This window comes from Phoca vitulina, unplaced genomic scaffold, assembly GCF_004348235.1.
Source record: "Phoca vitulina isolate PV1807 unplaced genomic scaffold, GSC_HSeal_1.0 scaffold85, whole genome shotgun sequence".
NCBI classification, from domain to species: domain Eukaryota; kingdom Metazoa; phylum Chordata; class Mammalia; order Carnivora; family Phocidae; genus Phoca; species Phoca vitulina.
This window is the reverse complement of record NW_022589788.1, coordinates 219,426-242,758: the sequence shown is the minus strand read 5'-3', so window position 1 is coordinate 242,758 and position 23,333 is coordinate 219,426. Positions and strand designations below refer to the sequence as shown.

Below are 23,333 nucleotides of genomic sequence, written 5' to 3'. Positions count from 1 at the left end.
TGTCGAGTGCTGGGTCTGGGTGCTGAGGGTGCTGTGTACTGAGTGCTACATGCTGGGTGTTGGGTGGCAGTGCAGACTGGGACTCAGGAGGTTGGGACCAGGTCAGGCAGTTGGCTAAGAGCAGCTCTGAGAGAGCCTACAGGCAGGTTGGCGTCCACATCTGTGCCTTTTGGCCCCGATGGTGTTCCTAACAGTACCGTGGGACGTGGCAGCTTCGTTGTGGCGGAAATGACAGAGCCCCGTGCTGAGCTTTGTTTCCTGCGCAGGGATGGTGGGCTTCGTCAGGGCAGGGTGCTGTCCACTGCATGCACCCCAGGCCATCTTTTTTTTTTTTTTTTAAGATTTTATTTGTTTGACAGAGAGACACAGCGAGAGAGGGAACACAAGCAGGGGGAGTGGGTGAGGGAGAAGCAGGCTTCCCGTGGAGCAGGGAGCCTGATGCGGGGCTCGATCCCAGGACCCCAGGACCATGACCTGAGCCGAAGGCAGACGCCCAACGACTGAGCCACCCAGGTGCCCCCACCCCAGGCCATCTTGGCCCCAGGCCTCTGCCTTCACCCTCTGGCCCCCAGAGGTTTAAGAGCTGACCAGCAAGGCCTGGGGCCTCCTGGGAGAGATAAGAAGAACAAATGCTGTGTGCCTGTGGGCAGGAGGAGACATCAGGGACAAGTTGAAGCTCCTTTAACAGAAGATGCGGGGTGGTCCTGGGGAACCCTCAGCAAGCTGCTGGCCTCGGGCCCTCGAGGCTCCTCAGGCCCACCAGGACCATTCTGCACTTAGCCTTCCTTCAGAAAGAAGGTTCTGGAAATGTGGACTACCACCCCAGGCTTTGTGCCTGGTCCACGGGGGTGAGAGAGACCCGTGTTGGCCTCTGTCTCTGCTATCCTTCTGTCTGTCCAAGTAGATGCCCTGCCCAGCTGAGCCCACTCTGCCCTTGGGGTCGCTATCAAGGTGGAGACACTGTGGGAGGTCCCTGAGACGCGGGGCCAGGAGGTGTGGGGGGCCGTCCCTGGCCCTTGTCCCTCTCAGCAGATGAAGTGCCACGGACCAGCGACCCCAGGGCCCATGGCTGCAGCATCCTGCCTCACGGGTGACACTGGTGAGCGGGCAGCCACTTGAGTGGCAGAGTGGCTGAATGGAAGGACGGATCCATGACGATTACAACCCTTACAACCCTCCTGGAGCCGGGCGGCCGCGCGATCTGCCCCCAGGCTTGGCTCTGTGTGGGCTCACTAATAGGCGTTTTCATCTCGCTCTTGTCTCCGTTTGCTGAAAGCCAAGACCAGACGCTCTCGCCTGGTGCCTGGCTCCACAAGCCCTGGGCCCTGGGCCCCCTCCCCAGCAGGCGGGGGCGTCTGGTGGTCCCTGAGGCAAGGGGAGGGGGACTTTGTTCATGGCAGGAGGAAAATCCCCAGACAACTAATAAAGGTTTGCAAAACCACAGAAGGAGTGGACGGGCAGAGAAGAGGTGGTTTGGGCCCTTCTGAGCGTGCATAAAAGCTCGAGGGGCCTTGCAGAAAATTAGGGATGTGCATTCCGTGCGGCCGCTCCAGGGGCCCGGCTGAGGCAGGGCTCTGGCCTGCTGGGAGGCGAGCAGGAGGCCCCCGCAGGTCGCCATCCAGCCGTCAGGCCCAGGGCCCCGAGCCCCATGGCAGCAGGGGGAGGCAGGGCCCCCAGTGTCTGGTGCCTCCCTTCCTAAGGGCTTGGAGGGCGGGGGGCCCAGGCTCTGCACCCAGCACGCAGGAGAGGCCCGGCTCTGTGCTGGTGAGGACAGTGCAGAAGGCCACTGTCATCCTTGCTTGTTACCGGGACCTTGACCAGTGCGCCGAGGGTAGGAGCTGAAGTGGCCCCATGGCCAGTGACAGGCTTTATTTTTCCCTGGAAGCTCGTTTGTTCCTTGACCAGGATGGCGAGGAGAGTCGGACCCCTCTCAGGGGTGGTGGGGGTGGGCGCCCAGTGAGGGGGCCTTGCTGCCACCAGGAACAGCCAGCGCGCTTGCATCGTTGCAGTTAACGTAACTGATCGGACCTGCCGTTTCCATTCGCACCTTTGTGAAATGCTTTCGTGCTATTTTACTTATTTTATCCTAATATATGGACTTAATTTTCTTTTTAAAAACCTTCTGCAGGTTTTGGAGCCTACATGCCCTTTTAAAACATTATTTAAACTCTAATTGTCACAGTCCAGAAGGACACTGTGGGCTGGGAGTTCTGTGCTCTCCTGTGCCCTCCCTACGTCCACGCCCACCTTTGGTCTTTGGGATGTGGATCCAGGGGACTAGGATTGCAGTATGTCCTCTTTATATATAAAGAATATTTTTGGGGCGCCTGGGTGGCTCAGTCGTTAAGTGTCTGCCTTCGGCTTAGGTCATGATCCCAGGGTCCTGGGATGGAGCCCCGCATCGGGCTCCCTGCTCGGCGGGGAGCCTGCTTCTCCCTCTCCCACTCCCCCTGCTTGTGTTCCCTCTCTCACTATCTCTCTCTCTGTCAAATAAATAAATAAAAATCTTTTTTTTAAAAAAAGAATATTTTGATCTTTGCATTCAACTTTATAAGAGATATTTATACATATTTATTTTTTAACATGAAAGTGGATGCTTATTGTAGGGAATTGAAATAATACAGACAAATATAAAGAAGTGATATGGAAATTTGAGACGGCGTTGCATTCAAAAGCACCTGTTAGAATCGCTCATTATTTAAAAATTCTTTTTCAAGGAGGGATGCCTTCTGATCTGTTGCTAATTTTATTTTATTTTATTTTTAAGATTTTATTTATTTATTTATTTATTTATTTATTTATTTTATTTGACAGAGAGAGACACAGCGAGAGAGGGAACACAAGCAGGGGGAGTGGGAGAGGGAGAAGCAGGCTTCCTGCCGAGCAGGGAGCCCGATGCGAGGCTCGATCCCAGGACCCCGGGATCATGACGAGCCGAAGGCAGATGCCCAACGATTGAGCCACCCAGGTGCCCCTCTGTTGCTAATTTTAAAAGACTCTGCAAAGTCCTTTATGCTGTCAATTATTAGAACTAGTTCAAGGGGGTCAGCAGGTTAACGCCAACAGGGTACTAACCTGGCAGGGTGGCTGGTTTCAAGTAGGGTTCAGCAGTAAACCCTGGAACAGCGTCACTCCCTTGGCCCTGGAAGGGAGTGAAACCTGCCCCTTTGCTGGCGGGATCCGCGTAGACTTCCCTCCGAGTTCATGGAGCCGTCTGCCGATATTTCCAGCCTCCCCCATCCTCCTGACAGAGGCGTGGGGAGGGTGTAATCTCATCCAGACTGAATGGGATAATATGGAACGTAAATAAACTTTTTCTCGTCAGCCCGCGGGAGGTGTCCTTGTCCCATGCCTCCCTGTCTGTTCCTCGGTCACGTGCTCGTTGTTGGACTGGGGAGCTCAGACGTTGTGGGACTGGGGGGCACTGAGCTCTTGCCAGACCTCCTGCTCTGTGCTCCTCACATGGCCGTACCAGCCGCTGAGGCTGGTACCATCATGACCACGTAAATAGTGTCACTGGTGAGCCAAGCAGGGCAGTGCAAATACATGTCTTCCTTATAAAGCCTCCGGTCTGCCCTGAGGCTAACACAGGGCTCATTTTCCGTTCGCCCAGTTTTCTGTGGACTGTCTTTCAGGCTTTTCACACCAGCAAAGCAGCCCTCCCTACGACACTTGGGTGTGGTTATCAGTCCCAGACGGACTGTTAGCTGTGTTTCCTCTGGAGCAGCTGCCCCAGGACCCTGGCACCTCCCGCTCGCTCTCGTCCCTGGTTGCTGTCCAGGCTGTCACTCGACACTGGTTGGGTCCTCGGGAGCTTTCTGTGACCGCGCAGAGACAGGAAGGCTCTGTCTTGTGCCTACATGCACGGTTGTCTGGGAATGGCATTTTAGATTCAAAAGAATTCTGCCCCTCAAATTGTGAAGTTATTTTCCTGTTGTCTTCCAGATTCTCAAGTTGCTGTTGAATCATCAGACGCTATTCTTATTCCCAGTGCTCTTTACGTGACCTGCTTTTATCTGCTCTCCCTCGAGAGGCTTGTACGGTTTTTCTCTCCAGCGCTGGCATTCTGACGTTTCGGGATTCTCGGGCCTGCCGTGGGTCCCTCACCTCCCCTGGACCCCGATCTCTGTCACCCCCGTGGCCGCCCCACTGGGGGCTCATCCTCCCTGCCCCAGGGACTCTCCTGCGCGGGTTCTCTGCTTTCTTCTATGCTCTCTCCTGTCTTTCATCTCTGTGTCTCTTGTTCTACTCTCTGGGATGTCTCCTTAATTTTATTTCCTAGCTCTTCAACCGAATTTTTTATCTCTACATTTGTATTTTTAACTTCCAAGAGCTCTTTTATGTGTTCTAAACTATCCCCTTATAAAGAGTTCCCCTGTCTTCGGTCCTGTCTCTCCTCTGGGTCCCTCCCACCCCTGATTTGGGAGCTGTCTTCATGGTGGAGGCCTTCCTCGGCTGTGCGTTTCTCTTTCCCAGTGAGCTACGACGCCGGTCTGCGCATCTCCTGTGCTGTGGGGGACTTCTTGGGCTTCCCTGTGGGACACACGTGGTGAAGTGCTTTCTGTGTTTGGGATCCCCAGGCGTCAGGATCATTAGGTCTTGTGTGGACGTGTGGGTCACTTCTCCAGAAATGGACCCTGTGTGGCTGGATGACAGGGTCTGCCAGCAAGGCAGTGGACAGGGGCCTGGGTGGGTCCTCTCTTTCAGGAAACAGTTGTCCACTTAAGCCGCTTTTGAGCTGGACCGTCACCTCTGCCCCCAGTGCCCGAGTCTGTGGGGCCTCCTGTTGGGCTTCCCCAGGGAGACGACTTCTTGATTCTCCCTTGCTGCTTGGGTGGTGGTGGACCCCCGTGCAGGGAGCACAGGGCCCCTCGTGCGTACCCCAGCCCGGACCCCACAGGGCCTGGTGCGCCTAGCTCTGCTGGTGGATCCGTGTCTCAGCTCAGGTTCTGCCGTGCGTCGGCCTTCCTTCCTCCCCAGACCTCGTTCCCTCGTCTCCTCTCCTGTTTGACCTTGTGTGATTACACTTGTAAATGTCTTTACTCCCATTTTAGGGAGCTGTAGAGAGGGTGTCCGTCCGTCACGTTTAACCACATCTCGGTACACCGTCACCCGCACGGGCACACGCGTGCACCAGGACACGTGACGTGAGGCTGATCAGAACTAGCCTGGTGTCGGGACGCCGGGTGTGAGCTTGTGTGCGTTCGCGGCTGTCGACTTAACCAACACCAGCTCGTCATCACAGGTCCGGCGCTTGTGACGGACCCTCCGTCAGGATTTACCGCCTTCCCCCCACGAGCCAGACGCACAGACAGGATCTGTCTTGATGTAGCCTATACTCGAGTGTGGGGACCGGATCAGCAAACACGAGGTCAGGCGCCGGGCAGGAGGTAACTCCCCGCGGGAGACCGGTCTTCGGGGCGGGTTGTCAGACGGACGGACGTGCTGGGGCTGTCGCTGCAGGAGGAGTGGCCTCTCCGAAGACCGTTCCTTCCCGGCTGACAGGACTACAGGACGGTGGCAGGATGTGCATACCTGAAATTCTTCGGACACACATTCCCTGCCTGCCCTCTACGAAGGTCACACAGATCTGCGTCCCTGACGGTGCTCCATAATGCTCCCCACACGGGATGTCGTCAGCTGGTGCTGGTTGAATAGATAAAACGCTCTCTTAATTTTAATTCAACATCTTTCATTTACTCAGTGCAATTTTTGGATATCCTGTAGTTGCCGTATTTATGATTTGCACATTTCAGGTGAATTTTCTGTTATTTACTATAGCTTTCTGTGCTTGCCACTTGCCATTGAACTCTGCAACGTCCCGGGTGTTTCCACTGTGTGTTCCTGATACTGTCGGCTTGTCAGGGTTTGGGGGGGCTTCCTTGTCAGGGGCTGGACTTCCCACTTCCTGGCATGTCTGGTAATTTTTCACTGAGTGCTGGACATTCTGAGTTTCACCCTGTTGGGTGCTGGATATTTTTGTTTTCCTAAATATGTTCATGAGCTTTGTTCCAGATGTGGTCAGGTTGCTTAGACACTTGGATTCTTTCCTGCCTTATTCTGGGGCTCCGTTCGGCAGCACCAGAGCTGCGCTTCGTCTGTGGGTACTTTCCCCCACAACCCAGGCCAGCCCTTCTTCCCGCTCTGACAGATAGTTGCGCTGGGGTCCGGAGCCTTTTCTGGTCTGGCTATTGGAGCACTCTCGTTAAGAGGCAGAGACTGTCAAATTGGGTAGAAAATCAAGACCCAACTTTATGCTACCTAAAAGAAACTCACTTTAAATATAAAGGTGCAAATAGGGTAAAAGTAAAAAGATGGAAAAGATAAGCCATGCTAATATTGATCAAAAGCAAGCTGGAGTGGATACGTTATTATCGTACAAGGTCGATTTCCGAGCAGAAGCTGTCACCAGGGACGAAGAAGGTCCCTTCCTGGTGACAGAGATGCTGATGGATTAGGGGGATGTAACAGTGTCAACCGTTTCTACACCAAAGATGAGCTTCAAGGTACATACATGAAGACAGGCATGCAGAGCTTAAAGGACAAATAGACAAATCCCCAAGTTCAGGTGGAGATATTCAGTAGTTGGTAGAACAGACAGAAAAGCGGTAAGCACATTCAAGACTTAACAACACTGTCTGCAGACCTGAGCTGATTGACTTCAGAGAATTCTCCCAGTGAGGGCAGAGTGTACATTCTTCTCAGACACACACAGAACAGGTACGAAGCTAGAACGTGTCCTGGGCCATAAAACAAGTCATAGTGAACGTGAAAGATTTCAGTCACGCCAAGTATGTTCTCAGACCGCAGTGGGATGGAACAAGAAATTTGGAAAATCCCCCCAAATACTTGGAAACGAAACAGCACACTTCTAAATAACTCATGGGTCTGAGAAGCAATCTAAAGGGAAATTAGAAAGTATTATAAACTGAGGGGCGCCTGGGTGGTTCAGTCATGTAGCGTCTGCCTTCTGCTCAGGTCATGATCCCGGGGTCCTGGGATCCAGCCCCAGGTGGGGTCTCTGCTCAGCGGGGAGAAGCACACTAAACACCCCTATTCAAAAAAAAGAAAGGTCTCAAATGATTAACCTCAGCTTCTAACATCAGAAACCAGGAAGAGAAAAGCAAATGGAAACCTGGAGTGAGCAGAAGAAAGATGATAATAAAGTTCAGAGCAGAAATGAATGAAATGCGGGAAAAAGAAAACCAAAATTTACATCTTTAAGATAAAATTGGACTTGTATCCAAAATCTATAAAGAACCCTTGCCATTCAATAATAAGAAGACCAGCAACACGATTAAGAAACGGGCAGAAGCTCAAGGCCGTGGACAGTAACGCTTGCTTTGCTTGTCAGGGCCGGGTTGGGAAGTCAAGGTCGGCATCGTGGTGTGGAACCACGCTGGTCCCAGGTGCCCTGGACGTGATGTGTGGAGAGGGGCCCTCCAGCACCGGGGTCCTCCTCCCCAAACCCAGAACCTCAGTCCAGCCTTGAGAAAAACATCAGACAAATCCTAATTGTGAGACAGAAAATTCCCGGAAAGTCCTCAGAGCTGTCAAGGTCATCAAACACAAGGAAAGCCTGGGAAACTGTCAGCCAAGAGGACCTAAGGAGACGTGACCGCTGAATGTCATGTGTGTCCTGGACACTGGAGCAGAAGGGACATCAGGTAAAAACTAAGGAAGTCGGAGCATGGCACGGACTTAGTTAGTAACACCATTATCAGCGTGGCCCCTTGACTGTGACAAATGTATCACATTATTGTAACGTGTTAGCAGCAGGGCAGACTGGTGCTGGGTATGTGGGAACTCACTGTACTGTCTTTCTCCAAAAATTTTCTGTAGATCCAAAATAAAAAGTTAGTTTTTGAAAGTGTGCAAAAGCTTTGAATAGGTATTCCACCAAGTAAGATGTGAACATAGCTACTAAGCACATACAAAGACACTTCACGGCCACCTGGACGTTTGGAATCTGAAAACAAGAGGAAGTGTGGGCACGGATGCAGAGAAGTGCAAGTCCTTGCTCAGTGCTGCTGGGGCTTCAATATGGTGCGACCACTTTGGAAAACTGTGGCAGTTTCTTAGAAAGTGAACCGTAAGATACCATGCAACTCAGCAATTCCCTGCCAGGCCTCTGCCCAAGAGAACAGGAAGAACACGTCCACAAATGTGCAGAGCAATTCGGTGAAGACCCAAACTGGAAACAGCCCAGATGTCCATCAACAGGGGAAGGGATAAGCCGATCACGTCCATCTGTGTGATGGGCCCTACTCAACGGTAAGAAGGGATGAACTATTGGTGCACATGACGGCATGGATGGATCTCCAAAGTACTGTGCTCAGTGGTGGACGCAGACCCCACCTCCCCAGTTACTACCTGTTCTATGATTCCATTTACACAACTTTCTAGGGAACACACATGAATCTGGGAAGGACAGAAAGTAGGTCAGCAGTTGCCAGAGGGGGCTTGGGGAGTGGGATTACAATTATGCTTCCATAAAGCTGTTTTTAAAAATAGGTTGTGCTCGTGAGGGCCCCCATCTGCGGTGGTGATGCGCGGGTCCCCCCACAGCCCCGTCCCTGTTGGAGGTAGGACGGGGCTGGGGGAGGAGGCGGTGGACAGGCAGGGCAGGGGTCTCAGGAGCCCCCGGGCCTCCTCCTGGCGAAGAACGTCAGTGCCCCCTGCCTGCCCCTGGCCGCAAGGGTGAAGGGACAGGGCCAGCTGCGCAGCGTCCGTCTGTCCGTCCGGGAGAGAGGAAGGCAAAGTCAGGCGCCAGGTCAGCCGCGGGGCCTCAGAGCAGCGCTGTTCTAGCGGGCGGCGCGGACCGCATTAGGAGCATCATATTTTTCTAATATAGAACCAACTTTACTTCCCTAAAATGGACCCACCCCACTGAGAAGAAATTCTGTTTTGCTGTAGAATTCTGCAAGAAAGGCCCACTTCCCTTCCCTAAACCCAGCTCTGGTTTAGCATTTCCACTGTTGGAGGAGAAGCTGGGCCATTGCTCTCTCTGCCAGTTTTTGGCATCATTCTTATGCGGATTTCACAAAAATAACCTGGGGAATTTCCTTCTTTTTTCTCCTTTCCAAGAACATTTAAAATATCATTGGAATTATCTTTCTTAAATGTTTGAAAGAATCCATCTGTGAATTCTTAGACATAGTTCTCCGTTTTTGACAACATTTTTTAGAAAAGCTGCTTCGTTCACGTTTTCAAAAGTATTGGAATATAATGTATTATTTGGTCATATTAATGCCCTTACAATCCGCAGGGATTTCCTGCACGTTTTTCCTAATTCTGGATGTCTTTATGCTTTCCATCTTCTTGCCCCGAGCAGGCGGCCCTGCCCGAATCCTGAATCCAGCCCGCCCCGTTGTCTTCCTCAGCGCACTGACTCCCCCGTTCGCGGTGCCCACCCCTGCCTCCTGCTCACCTAGGTTCTCTCTCGGAGGCTCGAAGCCAAGGTGTGGCTGGGGTGTTCCTGCTGCCTCAGGAATGGGAGTGTTCGGGGGAATTTGCAGCATTGGCCGCCCCGCCCCCAGGTTTTGCAGGATCAAGTCCTCCTCGCTCTGCTTCCCAGACAGGCAGCAATCCCGGTTCCACTCCGATTCCCTAACTCATTCATCGTTAGAGAGGTTTTACATTCACAAGGGCCTGGGAGGGGCTTTGTTCCTCGTTGTTCATCAGGCCCTCTCCTGGGGGCCGCCGGAGATGTGGCCCCAGTCCTAACGCATTGAGGTTATCTCTGCAGCCTGACAGGCTTTTTTCAGACATAAGAGTGTACGTCGTTTTAAATTTGTGCTTCTCGTTACTGTCATACAATATTCATAGAATAAAATGTGCAATTTTGACCATTTTTAAGTGCCCAGTCAGTGGCAGGAAGCACGTTCACACTGTTGTCCCCACCCTCCACCTCCAGAACTTGTTCATCTTCCCAAACTGTCCTCATTAAACACTGACTCCCCACCCCCAACACCCACCATCCACTTTCTGTCTCTATGATTTTGCCTACTTGGGGAATCTCCTAGAAGGGGACTCCTACTGTATTTGTTCTTTCATGTCTGGCAAATTGCACTCGACATGATATTTTCAGGGTTCATCCATGTCAGAATCTCCTTCCTGTTAAAGGCTGAATAATGTTCCCGAGTGCCTGGACCACGTCTGTTCATGCATCCATCCGTCACTGGATAGCTGGGTTATCTCCACCTGTCGGTTATTGTGAATCATGCTGTCTTCAGTTCTTTTGGGTGTGGACCCAGGAGAACGCTTGCTGGGTCACGTGGTGATTCTAAGTGTAATTTTTTGAGGACCCCCCACACTGTTTTTGATGGTGGCTGCAACATCTTACACCCCGTCGCCCCCATGGTGCACGGGGTTCGTTTCCCCACATCCTCGCCAAGGTTTGTTTTCTACCTTTTTTTTTAAAGATTTATTTATTTATTTTAGCAAGAGAAAGCACGGGCAGGGGGAGGGGCAGAGGAAGAAGGAGAGAAGCAGCCTCCCCGCTGAGCTCAGAGCCCGACATGGGGCTCGATCTTGCCACCCTGAGATCACGACCAGAGCCAAAACCAAGAGTCGGACGCTCAACTGACTGAGCCACCCAGGTGCCCTTCTGTTTTTTTTAAACTATTATTATTATTTTTCAGTAGTCATGGGTGTAAAGTGGTGTCTCTTTGTAGTGTAGAACAATATTTGGTTGCTTTTTGTAAACATGCCCTGAGTTTGAAAAGGACTCATGCTATTTTGTTCAGGGTTTAGGTTTGGTGTGAACCTGGTTTGTAACCTGCCTATCCTTTTTCTGTCTTTTATTTATTTATTTATTTTTTTAAGATTTTATTTATTTATTTGCGAGAGAGAGAATGAGAGACAGAGAGCACGAGAGGGAGGAGGGTCAGAGGGAGAAGCAGACTCCCTGCTGAGCAGGGAGCCCGATGCGGGACTCGATCCCGGGACTCCAGGATCATGACCTGAGCCGAAGGCAGTCGCTTAACCGACTGAGCCACCCAGGCGCCCTCCTTTTTCTGTCTTTTAAATAATCATGAAACACGGGTGTGTTCCCATATAGGGCTTTCTCTGCTGGCTTTCCAAATGAGGCATCTGTGATATTCATTTGTCTGTACCCAGCTCTCCGAGCTCCTGGTGGCCCCTCGCGCTCACGACCACCTGGACGCCCTGACCTGGGTGCATCGTGGCCAGTGCCCGTGTGGCCATGTGGCCGAGACGGCACCTTGTCTCCAGCTGTTTGCCGGGGCCGCAGCTGAAACAAACAGGCTGCATCGTGTCTGGGCGTGTGTTCTGCAGGGAGGAGTGTTTGTTTTAACTGGACCGTGTGGACGGGTGGGGCAGCGGGGTCGAAGTCTGCGTGGGCTCTAAATGTGCTGAAAACCGTCACATTGCTTGCCCAAACTGCTGTGACCATGGCCCTTCCCCAGACGGAGAGAGGGTGCGCCTCCCCAGCACTCCCCACAGCACGTATGGCCACGTTTTAAAACGGGTCCAATCTGATGACCTTGGTGCTGTCCCCAACTCTCTGGACGTTTCTGGGATTCACGGGGAGGAGGCATTTCCCCGTGGCACTCGGGTCAGGTTTTCTCCGACAGTTAAACTGCCAGATGAATCTTAATTTGGTCCAAACCCCAAAGAAAGAAAGAAGAAAGGCTTGTTGGTGTTTCGGCTACAAGTACCCCCCAGACTGCACACGGTTAGGGTTAGCTTTGGGGTAATTGGCATCTTCATTGTGTCAAGCCTGCCCTTCAGGAATCCACAATGTCTGCAAAGCCTTACATTTAGGAGACATTTTCTACCTCCAGGTTCTGTGGATTTCCTTGTTAAACTTGTTCCTAAGTATTTGCTCTCTTTATAATTATTGTGGCTAGAACGTTGTCCCATTTGTGTCTCAGCCTGTTATTGATTAGATGGTGCAAAGCAATGAATTTATATCTATAAATATCACGTCTAGCCATTCTGCCATATTCCGTGATGAGTCGTGGTAGGTTTTCCCTGGATGTCATGAGTTCTTTAGGTATGTGACCACGTCACCAGCAAAAGAGGTAGGCGGGGGGTGGGGGGGGAACCTGGTATCTTTATAATACTCATTTTATTTTCTTATGAAATTCAGTAGAACTCCAAGACACTCTCCCATGGAGGGTGGGAAGCCGCCCATGTCCCTCCACCCTTGCAGCTGGATGCAGGGCAGGGGGGCCCCGTGGTGGGCTGAGACCCCTGCCCTGCCTGTCCCACAGGGGTGGGGTGGCAAGACCGCAGGGAGTGTAGTTTTAATGTTGATGAAGCCCAGTGGATTAATATTTTCTTTTAAGTTCATGCCTTTTGTCACCTCTGTAAGAGATCTGTGCGTAAGTCAAGCTCACAGAGATTATTCTCTTGTGTTTTCTTCTAGAAGTTTTGTAATTTTAACTTTTACAGTTAGGTCTATGATTGAGCTTTGTGTAAGGAGTGAGGTAAGGGAAGAAATTTACTCATGTATTTATTTGCATGGGGATATCTGCTTGTTGCAGTGTTGCTTGTAAAAAGACTGCCCTTTCCTCATTGAGTTATCTTTGCAGCTTTGTCAAAAAAACCCAGCTGAACATATATGGGTGGGTCCATTTCTGGGCTCTGTTCCGTTCCATTGACCCATATGTCCACTCCTTTGTCCATACCCCACTGTCTTGATTATAGGAAGTCTTGAAGTCAAATATGTAAGTCCTCTAGAGTTAGTCTCCTTTTGCAAAGATGTTTTATCTATTCTAGGTCTTCTTCCATGTCCACATGAATTTAGAATCAGCTGGCAAATTTGTTCAAAAAAGCCTGCTTGCATTTCCTTGGGGTTGCACTGAACAAACAGACCAGCCCAGGGAAGACTGACGTCACAGCAGTATTGTGTCCTGGAACATGGTACATCCCTCCATTCATTCTGGTCTTCTTCAATTCCTCTCAGCAGTTCTGTGGTTTTAGGTGAAGCAGACTGGCACATCTATTAAGAACAGAGGCATAGATATTTTATGTTTTTGTCAGTATTTTTAATGGGATTATTTTAAAATTTCATTTTCTAATTGTTTGCTGTTCGTATATAAAAATACATTTGTTGCTTATTAATCTTGTATCTTGTGACCATGCTAAATTCACATATTGGTTCTAGTAGTGGTTTTGTAGACAGTCATGTTGTTTGTTAATAAGGGCAGTTTTACTTCTGCCCTGTCAACCTTCATGCCTCTCTTTCTTTTCTTGCCTTGGTGCAGGAACAAGGTCCTTTAGTACAAAGGTGAGTGGGATCAGTGAGAGGGAGCATCCTTTGCTCATTACTGAGCCAAGAGAAAAATGTTCGATATTTCATCATAGACTATGACATTAGCAGTAGAGTTTGTTAAGATTTTATTTATGGCTCAGTGCATGATACATATCTTTTAAATGTTAGTTTGTTGGGCACCTGGGTGGCTCAGTCGTTAAGCGTCTGCCTCCTGCTCAGGTTGTGATCTCAGGGTCCTGGGATCGAGCCCCGCATCGGGCTCCCTACTCTGCGGGAAGCCTGCTTCTCCCTCTCCCACTCCCCCTGCTTGTGTATCCTCTCTTGCTGTGTCTCTCTCTCTCTGTCGAATAAATAAATAAAATCTTAAAAAAAAATAAATAAAATTTTACTTTGTTATTTGCCAAATATTTGTTGAGCACCCAGACATGCCAGACACTGTTCTAGGTGTTGGGGGCACGGCCATGAGCTGGTCGGTTCCTGCTCTCGTGGAGCTCACTTTCTGTTGGCAGAGACCAACAAGAAAAAGCAAGCAGGGGCGCCTGGGTGGCTCAGTCGTTAAGCGTCTGCCTTCGGCTCAGGTCATGATTCCAGGGTCCTGAGATCGAGCCCCGCATCGGGCTCCCTGCTCGGCGGGGAGCCTGCTTCTCCCTCTCCCACTCCCCCTCTCTCGCTGTCTCTCTCTCTGTCAAATAAATAAATAAAATCTTAAAAAAAAAACAAAACAAAACAAGCAAACAAACTTACAGTATCATTTCAGGTAATGCGACCTGTGGGAACATAAAGCTGGCTGATGAGGGCTGTTTTCTCTTCCCTCGTTTTTATTTTGGGTTCATTATCAGATCTGTAATCCACAAGAATTTGTGGTGTCACCGAGGAGTCCTGGGTCACGCTTCCCCACCAGAAATTTATCCCAGTCCCATTTAGGGAAATCTGGTTCTTTCTCCAGGCTTCTGAGGCCCCACATCCGTCACTGGTCACGTGTCCAAGTCCCGTGTGTTTGTGGGGCTGCCCGTCCCCTCTGATCCTGATTTCTGTCTCCCTCCACAGCCAGACTGCATCACACCACAGTGCACATGAGCTGTCTGCTCAGCCATCTTCTTCCTGGTTCTTTCCTCGGTGTCTGTCCTGGCCTTTAGGGGACTTCTAGCTTTTCTGTATGCAAAACTCTTAGCTTGTCATATTTCACAGAATTTCCTTTTTAACTCTTGGGGGTGTGATTGAGACTCACTTTGGGGAGAACTGACAGCTTCATTATGGAATCTCCCAGGCATGAACATGACAATGTCTTTATTTATTTAGAAATATTTTAGTTTTCCATTAAATTTTGTAATTTTCCCATAGATTTATTTCAAGGTAAAAAATACTTCTCTCTTTTTAAAAATTGACTTTAATCTAAATGTAACATGGTATGTAGGATTGGATCCTGGAATAGGAAAGGGGAAAGCGGTGACATTCGGATAAGGTCTGTAGTTTGCTTCACAGTCTTGCACCTGTGATGATCATATTAGCTCTGATGAGTGTGTGGCAGGCGTGTGCAGGAGCCCTTTGTACCTGGTGACTTCTATGAATCTAAAACTTTCCAAATGAAGTTTTAAAAATCAACAATAACTTACATATTATTTAAACATGCATCAATTCAATTACGTATAATGTACCATAAATGAATGCGCCACGGCAGTGACCACTGTTACAGGGTGATTAGTATGCACGAGGAGCCCCAGGAAAGCCTATCTGGGTTGGGAGCAGTGGACAAAGTTCTGGAAAAACAGCAGCAAGTGCAGAGTTCCTGAGGTGGGGACATCAGAGCCTGCTGTTCTACCCAGCTTCCCCAGGTCTTTGGAGAAAACTTCTGTGTAGGGCCCAGGCTGAGAAGCACCGGCTGGGTCTGCGCCCCCCAACCCCATGCACTGTTTTCTCCACCTCTCACCTGGAAACTGAGGCTCAGAGAAGAGTGAGGGAAAGGGGGAGTAGACTCTGGCCTCCCTCCCCGTGCTTCTGCCCCATGGAGCCAGCGTGGGACCCTGGCTGTGGGACCGCGAGCCATGGAGTCCACCCACCTCCTGCGTCAGAGACTTGGACCTTGGGGTTGGGGTGGGACCGCTCGGTGTCTGTTTCCTCACCTGGAAATGCGGTTGGCAGCTATGCGGCCGGGCCCTCAGGCACCTGCCCAGGCTCCCCAGCTTCCATGCCAGGACAGCAAATGGCCTGTGGGGTTTCCATGCCAGGACCAAGCTTCCTGCAGTTTCTGTTAATTCCCAGCCAGGTGGGGCTTCCAGAAGCCTGTTCTTCAGCAAAGCAGTGGAGGCCACAAAGGGGACACCGGGGGGCCAGTGGCACTCGCCACACGGTGCTGTGGACGCCCCGAGGGTGGGTCCTGTTCAGACAGTGAGTGGCTTTGCAGCCAGCTGGTGCGGCACTAACCCACACCGCCGTGGGGTGACCTCTGGTGCTCTCACCCCTGGCCTAGGAGAGGCCATGCAGCCTCCCAGAGCCGCCCCTCCGTCCGATGGGCCAGGTTCCCCTTGGCTTTCCCTAAGCCTCAGGCCAGGGTAACAGCCCAGAGCGCAACTGAGGGCTGGACAAGAATGCCAGGAATCCTGGGGAGCTCGTGAAACTCAGAGCCAGAAGGGTCCTGGGCAAGCCGCCCCAGGCCCACCCTAGTGTAACAGAGCTCAGCACACAGCTGGTGCTCAATAGATGCATTTGAGCACTAGGCTACAGGCCACGTGCTGAGTTGAAGAAGGCCGTGTAGGGGCCACCAAGTAAGGGTGCCCCCCCTGCCCTTCCCCAGCTGTCCTACACTTTTCCCTCCCAGGAGAGAGAGGGGGTGAGACCATTCACCAGCTCAGCTTTTTTGTTTTGTTTTGTTTTGTTTTTTTAAGATTTTGTTTGTTTATTTTAAAGAGAGAGAGAGATTGTGAGTGGGGGAGGACTGGGGAGGGGAGAGGAATCTCAAGCAGACTCCGTGCTGAATGCGGAGGCTGATGATGCAGCGCTCGATCTCAGAACCCTGAGACCATGACCTGAGCCAAAACCAAGAGTCAGAGGCTCAACTGACTGAGCCACCCACGCGCCCCCCCCAACCAGTTCTGCTTTAATACGCCAGTCCTTCTCAGGAGGGAGGAAGAGCTGTTGGTCACTCTCACTGTAGTGTGAATTAGCTGTTCAAGGGGGGAGGTTTACAGAAAAGCTGTGGGTGGCCAGCAGGCCAGAGAAGTCGGGAAAATTACAGCTACTCCCTGGATTGTGGGTTGTTGCCGCCTCCCCCACGCCTGCCAGACTGAGAGCAGCTCGGGGCGCAGAGAGATTCTGCTTATTATCTGGGCAACTGTCAGAAGAGTGTGCAAGTGACTCTATGGCCTGGTTTCCCGTGAATCACTGGCTTCAAATCGGCTTTATAAAATTCTGCAGGAGTGCCTGAAAACAGACCCTGAGGTTTTAGTTTTCTGTTAGTCTGGATCTGTACCAAATACCCGGTGCAGGGGGGCTCCCTGTCCTCACAGTGACACGGTGGCCTTGGCGTCCTCACACTCCAAGACCCTGTGGTAGTTTCCAGCAGCTAGGAAGGCCCACGGGGGGTAGGCATGGCCCAGCCTGACGAACGTCTAGTTTTCAGCCCAGAGCACTCCACCAAAGAGTTCTCTCTCTCTCTTTTTTTAAGATTATTTATTTATTTATTTGACAGAGAAAGAGAGAGAGGGAGCGAGCGAGCACAAGCAGGGGGAGCAGTGGAGGGAAAGGGAGCAGCAGACTCCCGCTGAGCAGGGAACCCGATGCAGGCCTCGATCCCAGGACCCTGAGATCATGACCTGAGCCGAAGGCGGGCGCCTCACCAACTGAGCCAGCCAGGCGCCCCTAAGAGTTGTTCTCTTGCCACCAACAGCAAGTGGTCTTGCAAACTACGTCCTCTGCTCACACGGTTTGGGGGTCAGTCCTGAGTAACCGGCAGGAGCAGCATAGAGCACAGACACCTGCCGGAGGGGGAGTCTCTCCAGGCTCAGGACTGCACGGACCTCTGAGGAGCAGACTGAGTATGACAGTCCAGGAGGGCCAAGGAGAGGGAAACGGAGAATCAGAACACGGAGTCACTGAATTTAGAGAGAAGGGGGCAGTACGCAGCTGGGGACGGGGGCACTTCTGGAGAGGGGCAGTGATGTTCGTGCCCACCCACACAGACTTAACTGAGGGGGTTTTGTGCATTTCCACCTCACAGTTTACGCCCAAGGCGTGGACTCAGCTAGCCTTGGCAGTGCTCATGTGGGCTCGTCACGGGTCAGAGGACAGAAGCAGACAGGAGGGTGTCGATGGGAGTGGGGATGGGTGGTCACTGGTCCTTGCTCAGGATGGCAGGCACAGGGGAGCCTGGGCTGGGGGGCCCCTTGCGGAGGAAGCATGCAGGGATGACGGGGACGCTGGCCAGGCAGGGCACCCCAAGGGGCTGAGCGCCCCAGGCTGAGATTGCCCCCCATGCCTGTGACGTGGGGCCGCTCTGCACCCAGGAGCCACTGAAGGGCCGGGGCTCACCGCGGGGCCAGCCGAGCTTGAGCTGTAATTACATGTCTCTGTCCTGTGGGTCGAGTCACAGAGGGCGTCCGGGGAGGTGTTTGTTGTTGCCTGTGAATCAGGAGCTCATGAGAAAAGTGGCGGCTGGTGCAGCAGAGAAATTAGGACCTTGGTGCTCCAACACGCGGCCTCCAGCAGCTCTGGGCCAGGGCTTACCCCCCAGCCCCTGCACAGAGCCTCAGCAGACACCTCGCCCGGGGCTGCCCCTCAGCCCACCTGTTCATGCATTCAAACCATCCCTTCCACCACCTTCTGTCGGACGCGAGCCCCAGAGAAGACATGCCCAGCCCCTCCCGGACTCACACGGACACGTGCACGCAGCCGCACACACAGATGGGCAGATGCACGCCCATGTGATCACACTTCCCTGCTAGCACGGACCTCCTCCCTCCCCTGACACACACCAGGCCAGGCTCCCCTCCATGGATAGAAGCTTCCAGAACTGGCTGGGGGTAGGGCCGGGAGGGCAGGAGCAGAGATGGAGGGAGACCCGAGCCCCGGGCCGGGACCCTCGCTGGGCAGCAGCGGCCAGCAGGGGGGAACTGGCCTGACTCACCACCCTTCTGTCCCCAGGGGCCACAAAAGACATGGGGAAGATGCTTGGCGGTGACGAGGAGAAGGACCCCGATGCAGCCAAGAAGGAGGAGGAGCGCCAGGAGGCCCTGAGGCAAGAAGAGGAGGAGCGCAAGGCCAAGTACGCCAAGATGGAGGCCGAGCGTGAGGCCATGCGTCAGGGCATCCGAGACAAGGTGGGCACGGGGCGTGGGGACAGCTGGGCTCTGGCCAGGGCACCCCCACCTCCCCCAGCCTGGACTGGGCTCTTCCTGCCTCTCCTTCGCCTGGCAGCCCGGAGCCGGATGGTACGCTCCGAAGCCCCGGGAGGTGGTCCGATGGGAGGGGAGCAGGACAGGAGAGGTCCGCACACCCCCGGGAGTCCACGTCTGCTGGCTCGCCAGCTTTAGGGCTCACCCTGTGGGACACCAAGTCTTTCCTGCTCTCCACAGTGGGCCGGGGTCCCATCCTCATGATCGGGTCTCCCAGGCTCTCTGGACCAGACGGTGGTTTCTGCAGGAGAAGCCCTCCCGCCCTGCTCCTGCTGGAGCTGTCCCTGCGGGCTGCCCAGGGGCACCCGGCTCTCAGGCAGACCCTGAGTGGGGTGAGTCATCATGGGCAGGGGACTGCACCCGAGCAGCCCTGGAGGGTCCTCATAGCTTCTGAGGTTCACAACAGGGTGATGGGGGAAAAAGGCCTGCAGACTGAGGTCTGGCTTGGGGGGTGGGCTTCGAGTTAGCAGCCACAGCCTTCCTGGGAATCACCTGGGCTCCCTTCCCCAGTGAGTGGGACGGTGAAAGCATTGTGCCGGTCACAGATGGGGAAACCGAGGCCCAGATTGGGAGGGGGCAAGGGAGGCTGAGCTGGCTGCGAGGCTCACACAGCACGGTGCCAGAGCCACAGGGGGTCCGAGCCCCCGGGGGTGTGTCCACGGCCCATCCTCCGTGGACCATCCAGCAGCCAGGTTGGAAGGGTGGGAGAGAGGGCAGGTGTTGGGGGAGCTGCTCCAGCTCCATCCAGGGTGGGCCAGGCTGGGTGCCAGGTGAGGAGATGGGCCTTCCCCTGGGGACCTGGGAGTTTCGTGAGCCCTCAGCATCCCCCAAACCATATGGCCTCCCAAGGTCTTCAAGGCCACCCCGGCCCCAAGCCAGGCTGGGCCTCCTCCACCAAGGGTGCCTGTGGCCTGGCGGTCACTGGGTCCAGGTGCCGGGGTAGGAGACTCAGGAAGGGGGGAGTGTTGCCTTGCTTGGTTCCTTCCTGCCCCTAACCCCGATGACCCTGGCTCTGGGTTCTGAGAGAGGTGTTCCCAGACCCTGCGGATAAAACCTGCTGGTAGGGGGCTGGGTCCCTTCAGGAGACCTCCGTGGTCCCTGGCCTTGGACTCTGAGATGCCCAGGCTGCGGGGTGGCAGAGCTTAGACCGCAGGATCTTCCCACCTGCTGAGTTCTGCCTCAGTGTACCCAGGGAGGGGCCAGCTCCACCCAGCCTGAGGGCCAGGCCTCCCAAGGTGGGACGGCCCAGTGGGGTGCCTGCACATCTCTGAGCCCACGTGGGGCCCCCAAATTGATAGGGGTGTGGGGACCGCAAACCTCAACATCCCACCACTGGTCACTGGACACCTTTTCTGGGGACCTTCACAAAGCTCCTGATTTTGCTGTGAGAGCCACTCACGAGCACCTCCTGCCCTTTTCTGCCCCAGCACTGGCCCCTTCTGGGTCAGGCAGCTTAGGCTGTCGGGGGGTATCACTGTATGGATCAGGAAATGGGGGATGAGGCAGAAGGGGGAGAATCAAGAGACAGAGACAGACAGATGCCCAGGCAGAATGTCTTCTAAGAGGGGAGGAATCGGGTGATGGTGGCCATGGCTTGGGGGAGCTGAGGGTGGGACAGAGACAGAGAGATTGGGGGAGGGTAGGGGGTGAGAGAGAGGGCTGGAGCAGCTGTGTTCTGAAGCCTGTCTGTCTGTCTCTCTGTCTGTCTGTCTGTGTCTGCTGCCCACGGCTTTGCCCCACATGTGCACCCCAGTGGCGGATCCTGGGAGGGCCTGGCCTTGAGCCTCACAAACGGGTCACAGTGTTTGGATAGGCCTCGGGGCCCCTGGGGGCGTGGAGTGGGGGTGGCCTCCCCAGTCTCCCCCATCAGGAGGCCCCTGAGCCTGGGCCTGGCCCTCGGAGACTCATGTGCGTTCGTGTGAGTTCATGGGCTCAACAGACTCCACTCATTTCGCCTTTAATATGGAAGCCCTTTCTGTCCCTCCTCTCTTCAAACCGTCCGCTGACTCCCATTTCATCCGGAGCCCCAGCCCAGGCTTGTGGTGACTTACGCCCACTGTGCACTGGGCCTCCTCGGGATCCACGTTCCCAGTGCCCCTGGGCTGTTGCATGGTTGCTTCTCTCTGGATCTCTCCCTGAGGCCCCTCCCTCCCCTCCCCACCCTCCACACAACCCTCCCCGTCTCCTGCTTTAGTTGGCTCCCCAAACCTTCTTTTATCCAACACACTCCTGTTTTTCACTTGTTTGCTGTTCATTGTCCACCCCCACGTGGAGGGTGGGGGCTTTGGCTGTTTTGTGCCTGGCTCTGTTCCTGTTGACTGAAACGGAGCCTGGCCCTGTGGATGCTAAGCCAGTGAATGAGTGAGGGAGCGGGTGCTCCAATGAGCATGAGCTCCACAACAGAGTGATGGGGACCTGGGGAACAGTCCCAGCATGAGGCCTGGGGGAAGTGGGAAGTGCCCCCTCCCTGGGTACACTGCTCCTAATGCTTCATGGATGAGGACCCTCACCAAGCTCCTCCGAGTGATGGATCTGTCCTCAAGACCCCCAGCGCCAGGGTGGCTCTGTGGAGGGCTGCACCCCATGGCAGAGCCTCAGGGCCCCCTCTCTCCCCACGTGAGCACCCCTACCTGGAATCCCCTGGGTGTGCTGGGGGCCTTCACCTTCTCTGCCAGCCCTGGAGGCTGGGCCTTGCCCCTGCCAGTTGGAGGAACCCTTCCTGCACACATCTGGGTTCTGTTCTCGTGGGCCCAGTGGGCACTGGGGCATCTACTGAACCCAGTCACGCGGGCAGGGGTCAGAGCACCTCAGGCTGGGCCGTGGTTCCCTTACCTGCTCAGCCTGATTGTTTTCTCAGCTACTGTGGGATTAGGTAGGACGAGTGGGCCAGGACCTGTCCCCAGAGGGTCCAGCTGCAGAGAAGGTGTGGGTGTGTTAGGGACACCTGCTGTGGTCCACCTAGACACCACAAAACTGAGTCTGCCAGGCAGGGGCCTTTCCTGTGTGGCTGCAGAGCTAAATGAGACAGTGGTCACCTGGCCGGGCATTGGGCAGGGAGTGGAGCCGGTGCTGGGCAGACGGGGACAATGGTGAGTCCCTCCATTCGTGGGTCAGAGGCAGCTCAGGAGGGGGTCTGGCATGTTTTGGATGCTGGAGCCACAGGAGGCCCAGGTCTTCCCAGTGCCACCACTCCAACCTCCAGAATGTGGCCCGCCCCCTCCTGTGAGCCCCAGGGCCCCCTGGAAATGGAGGCAGCTCAGACCAGGAGCGGAGGCTGTGCACTGATAGGGTGGGGTGCAGGGCCGGAGCTGACCCCCCCTGCCAGCAGCCATCCTGGGTGGTGAAGGCAGGGCATCTGCTTGGGTGGGGGCAGCCTCTGGTCCCCGCTGCACCTGGAGCACCATTGAGTGACCCAGCTCCCAGGTCCTGCCCCTAAGAGGTCTGCCTGACCCTCATGTCCACTGGGTTCTCTGCAGAGCCCTCTTCCACCTGTCCACGTAACCCTTCCCACTTTCCTCTTGTTCCCCACAGGTGGGAATCCTGCTCTTCAGGTGTGGCTCCCCCAGATTATCCTCGCTGGCCCCCATGCACCAGACCCAGCTTCCATCCATCAGATGGGTGGGAGGGCCATGAGATGGAGGGCATAGGGGCCAGGGTCACGTGTCCTCTGGGGCACCCAGGTCCCTTGGCGACCTCATCCAAGGAAAGCAGAAGCAGGCTTGTAGGATGTCTCACCTTAGGGGTCGGTGGGCAGAGCCTCCCTCTCCCCACCCCATCATGGCGCACCTGTGAGATTGACCCACCTGTGCTTATTTGCCGATGCGCTGCCTGGTTTGCATATGCATTTCCTGATTTGCATGCTTACCTTCTGGTTTGCATGCCCACCACCAGGTTTGGAGATCCTCAGCTTTGAGCCACAACCACCCTCCTCCCAGCACCATACTGGTGGATCCAAGCCCATCCAGTCCCCCACATCCCCTTGATCACTCAAGGTTCAGTCTGAGGTTTGTGCTGACAGTAAAAGTGTGCATGTGATTGCCGATTATTTGTTGTTTTGGGATATTACAGATCCTCACTGTTAATTAGCACCAGGTTCCTCCCAGCTGCCGGGTGTGGGGCGGGACCCTGCCATCTTCGTGGTCAGTGTGGAGGCTGGGCACCTCCAGTGGGTGCCTGGACCAGCTGTGGCTGGACATTTGTCTCCGGAGCTCGAGAGCCTCAAATCAGCTCTTAGCCAGATCACAGTGGAGCCAAGCTCTGGTGTGGACCCCAGCTCTGGAGTCCCTCCCCTAACAGAGTAATTGTGACCTTCAGCTGGAGCCCAGTGGCCGCAGCCTTGGCAGGACTTTGAGTCTCACTGGAGTGATGGGGCTGGGGGCTGGGGTCTCCTTTCTGGACGCCAGAGGGGACAGCCCCAACACTGCAGACCGTGGTTGCTCAGAGCTTGCCTCTCTGGTCGGGGAGATCACTCTGCTCAACTGTGCACAACGTGCTCTCGCCGTAACATGCGTGTTCCCTGAGCACAGGCACTTCCGCGGTGAGTGTGAGTGCAGGCTTTGGGCAGCACAGCCTCCCGGGTCCAGCGCGCAGACCGGCACCCTGGCGCTTGAGTGTTCCTGCCGCGTGCACAGACGTCTGTGGCTGGAGGAGTCTGCTGGAGTCTGTGCCCCGGGCTGGAGGGAGGCTCTCTCTGGTCTGACCTA

At 54.2% G+C, this 23,333-nt stretch overlaps 1 protein-coding gene across 1 annotated transcript in view; it reads left to right on the top strand.

Moving 5' to 3' along the window:
• CPLX1 (complexin 1) overlaps window positions 1–23,333 on the top strand; it is a 36,292-nt gene that overhangs the window by 8,874 nt on the left and 4,085 nt on the right. The window contains exon 3 of the mRNA XM_032395572.1: window positions 18,380–18,555. Coding sequence (XP_032251463.1) covers window positions 18,380–18,555 — 176 coding nt within the window. The remainder of the gene's footprint in view (window positions 1–18,379; window positions 18,556–23,333) is intronic.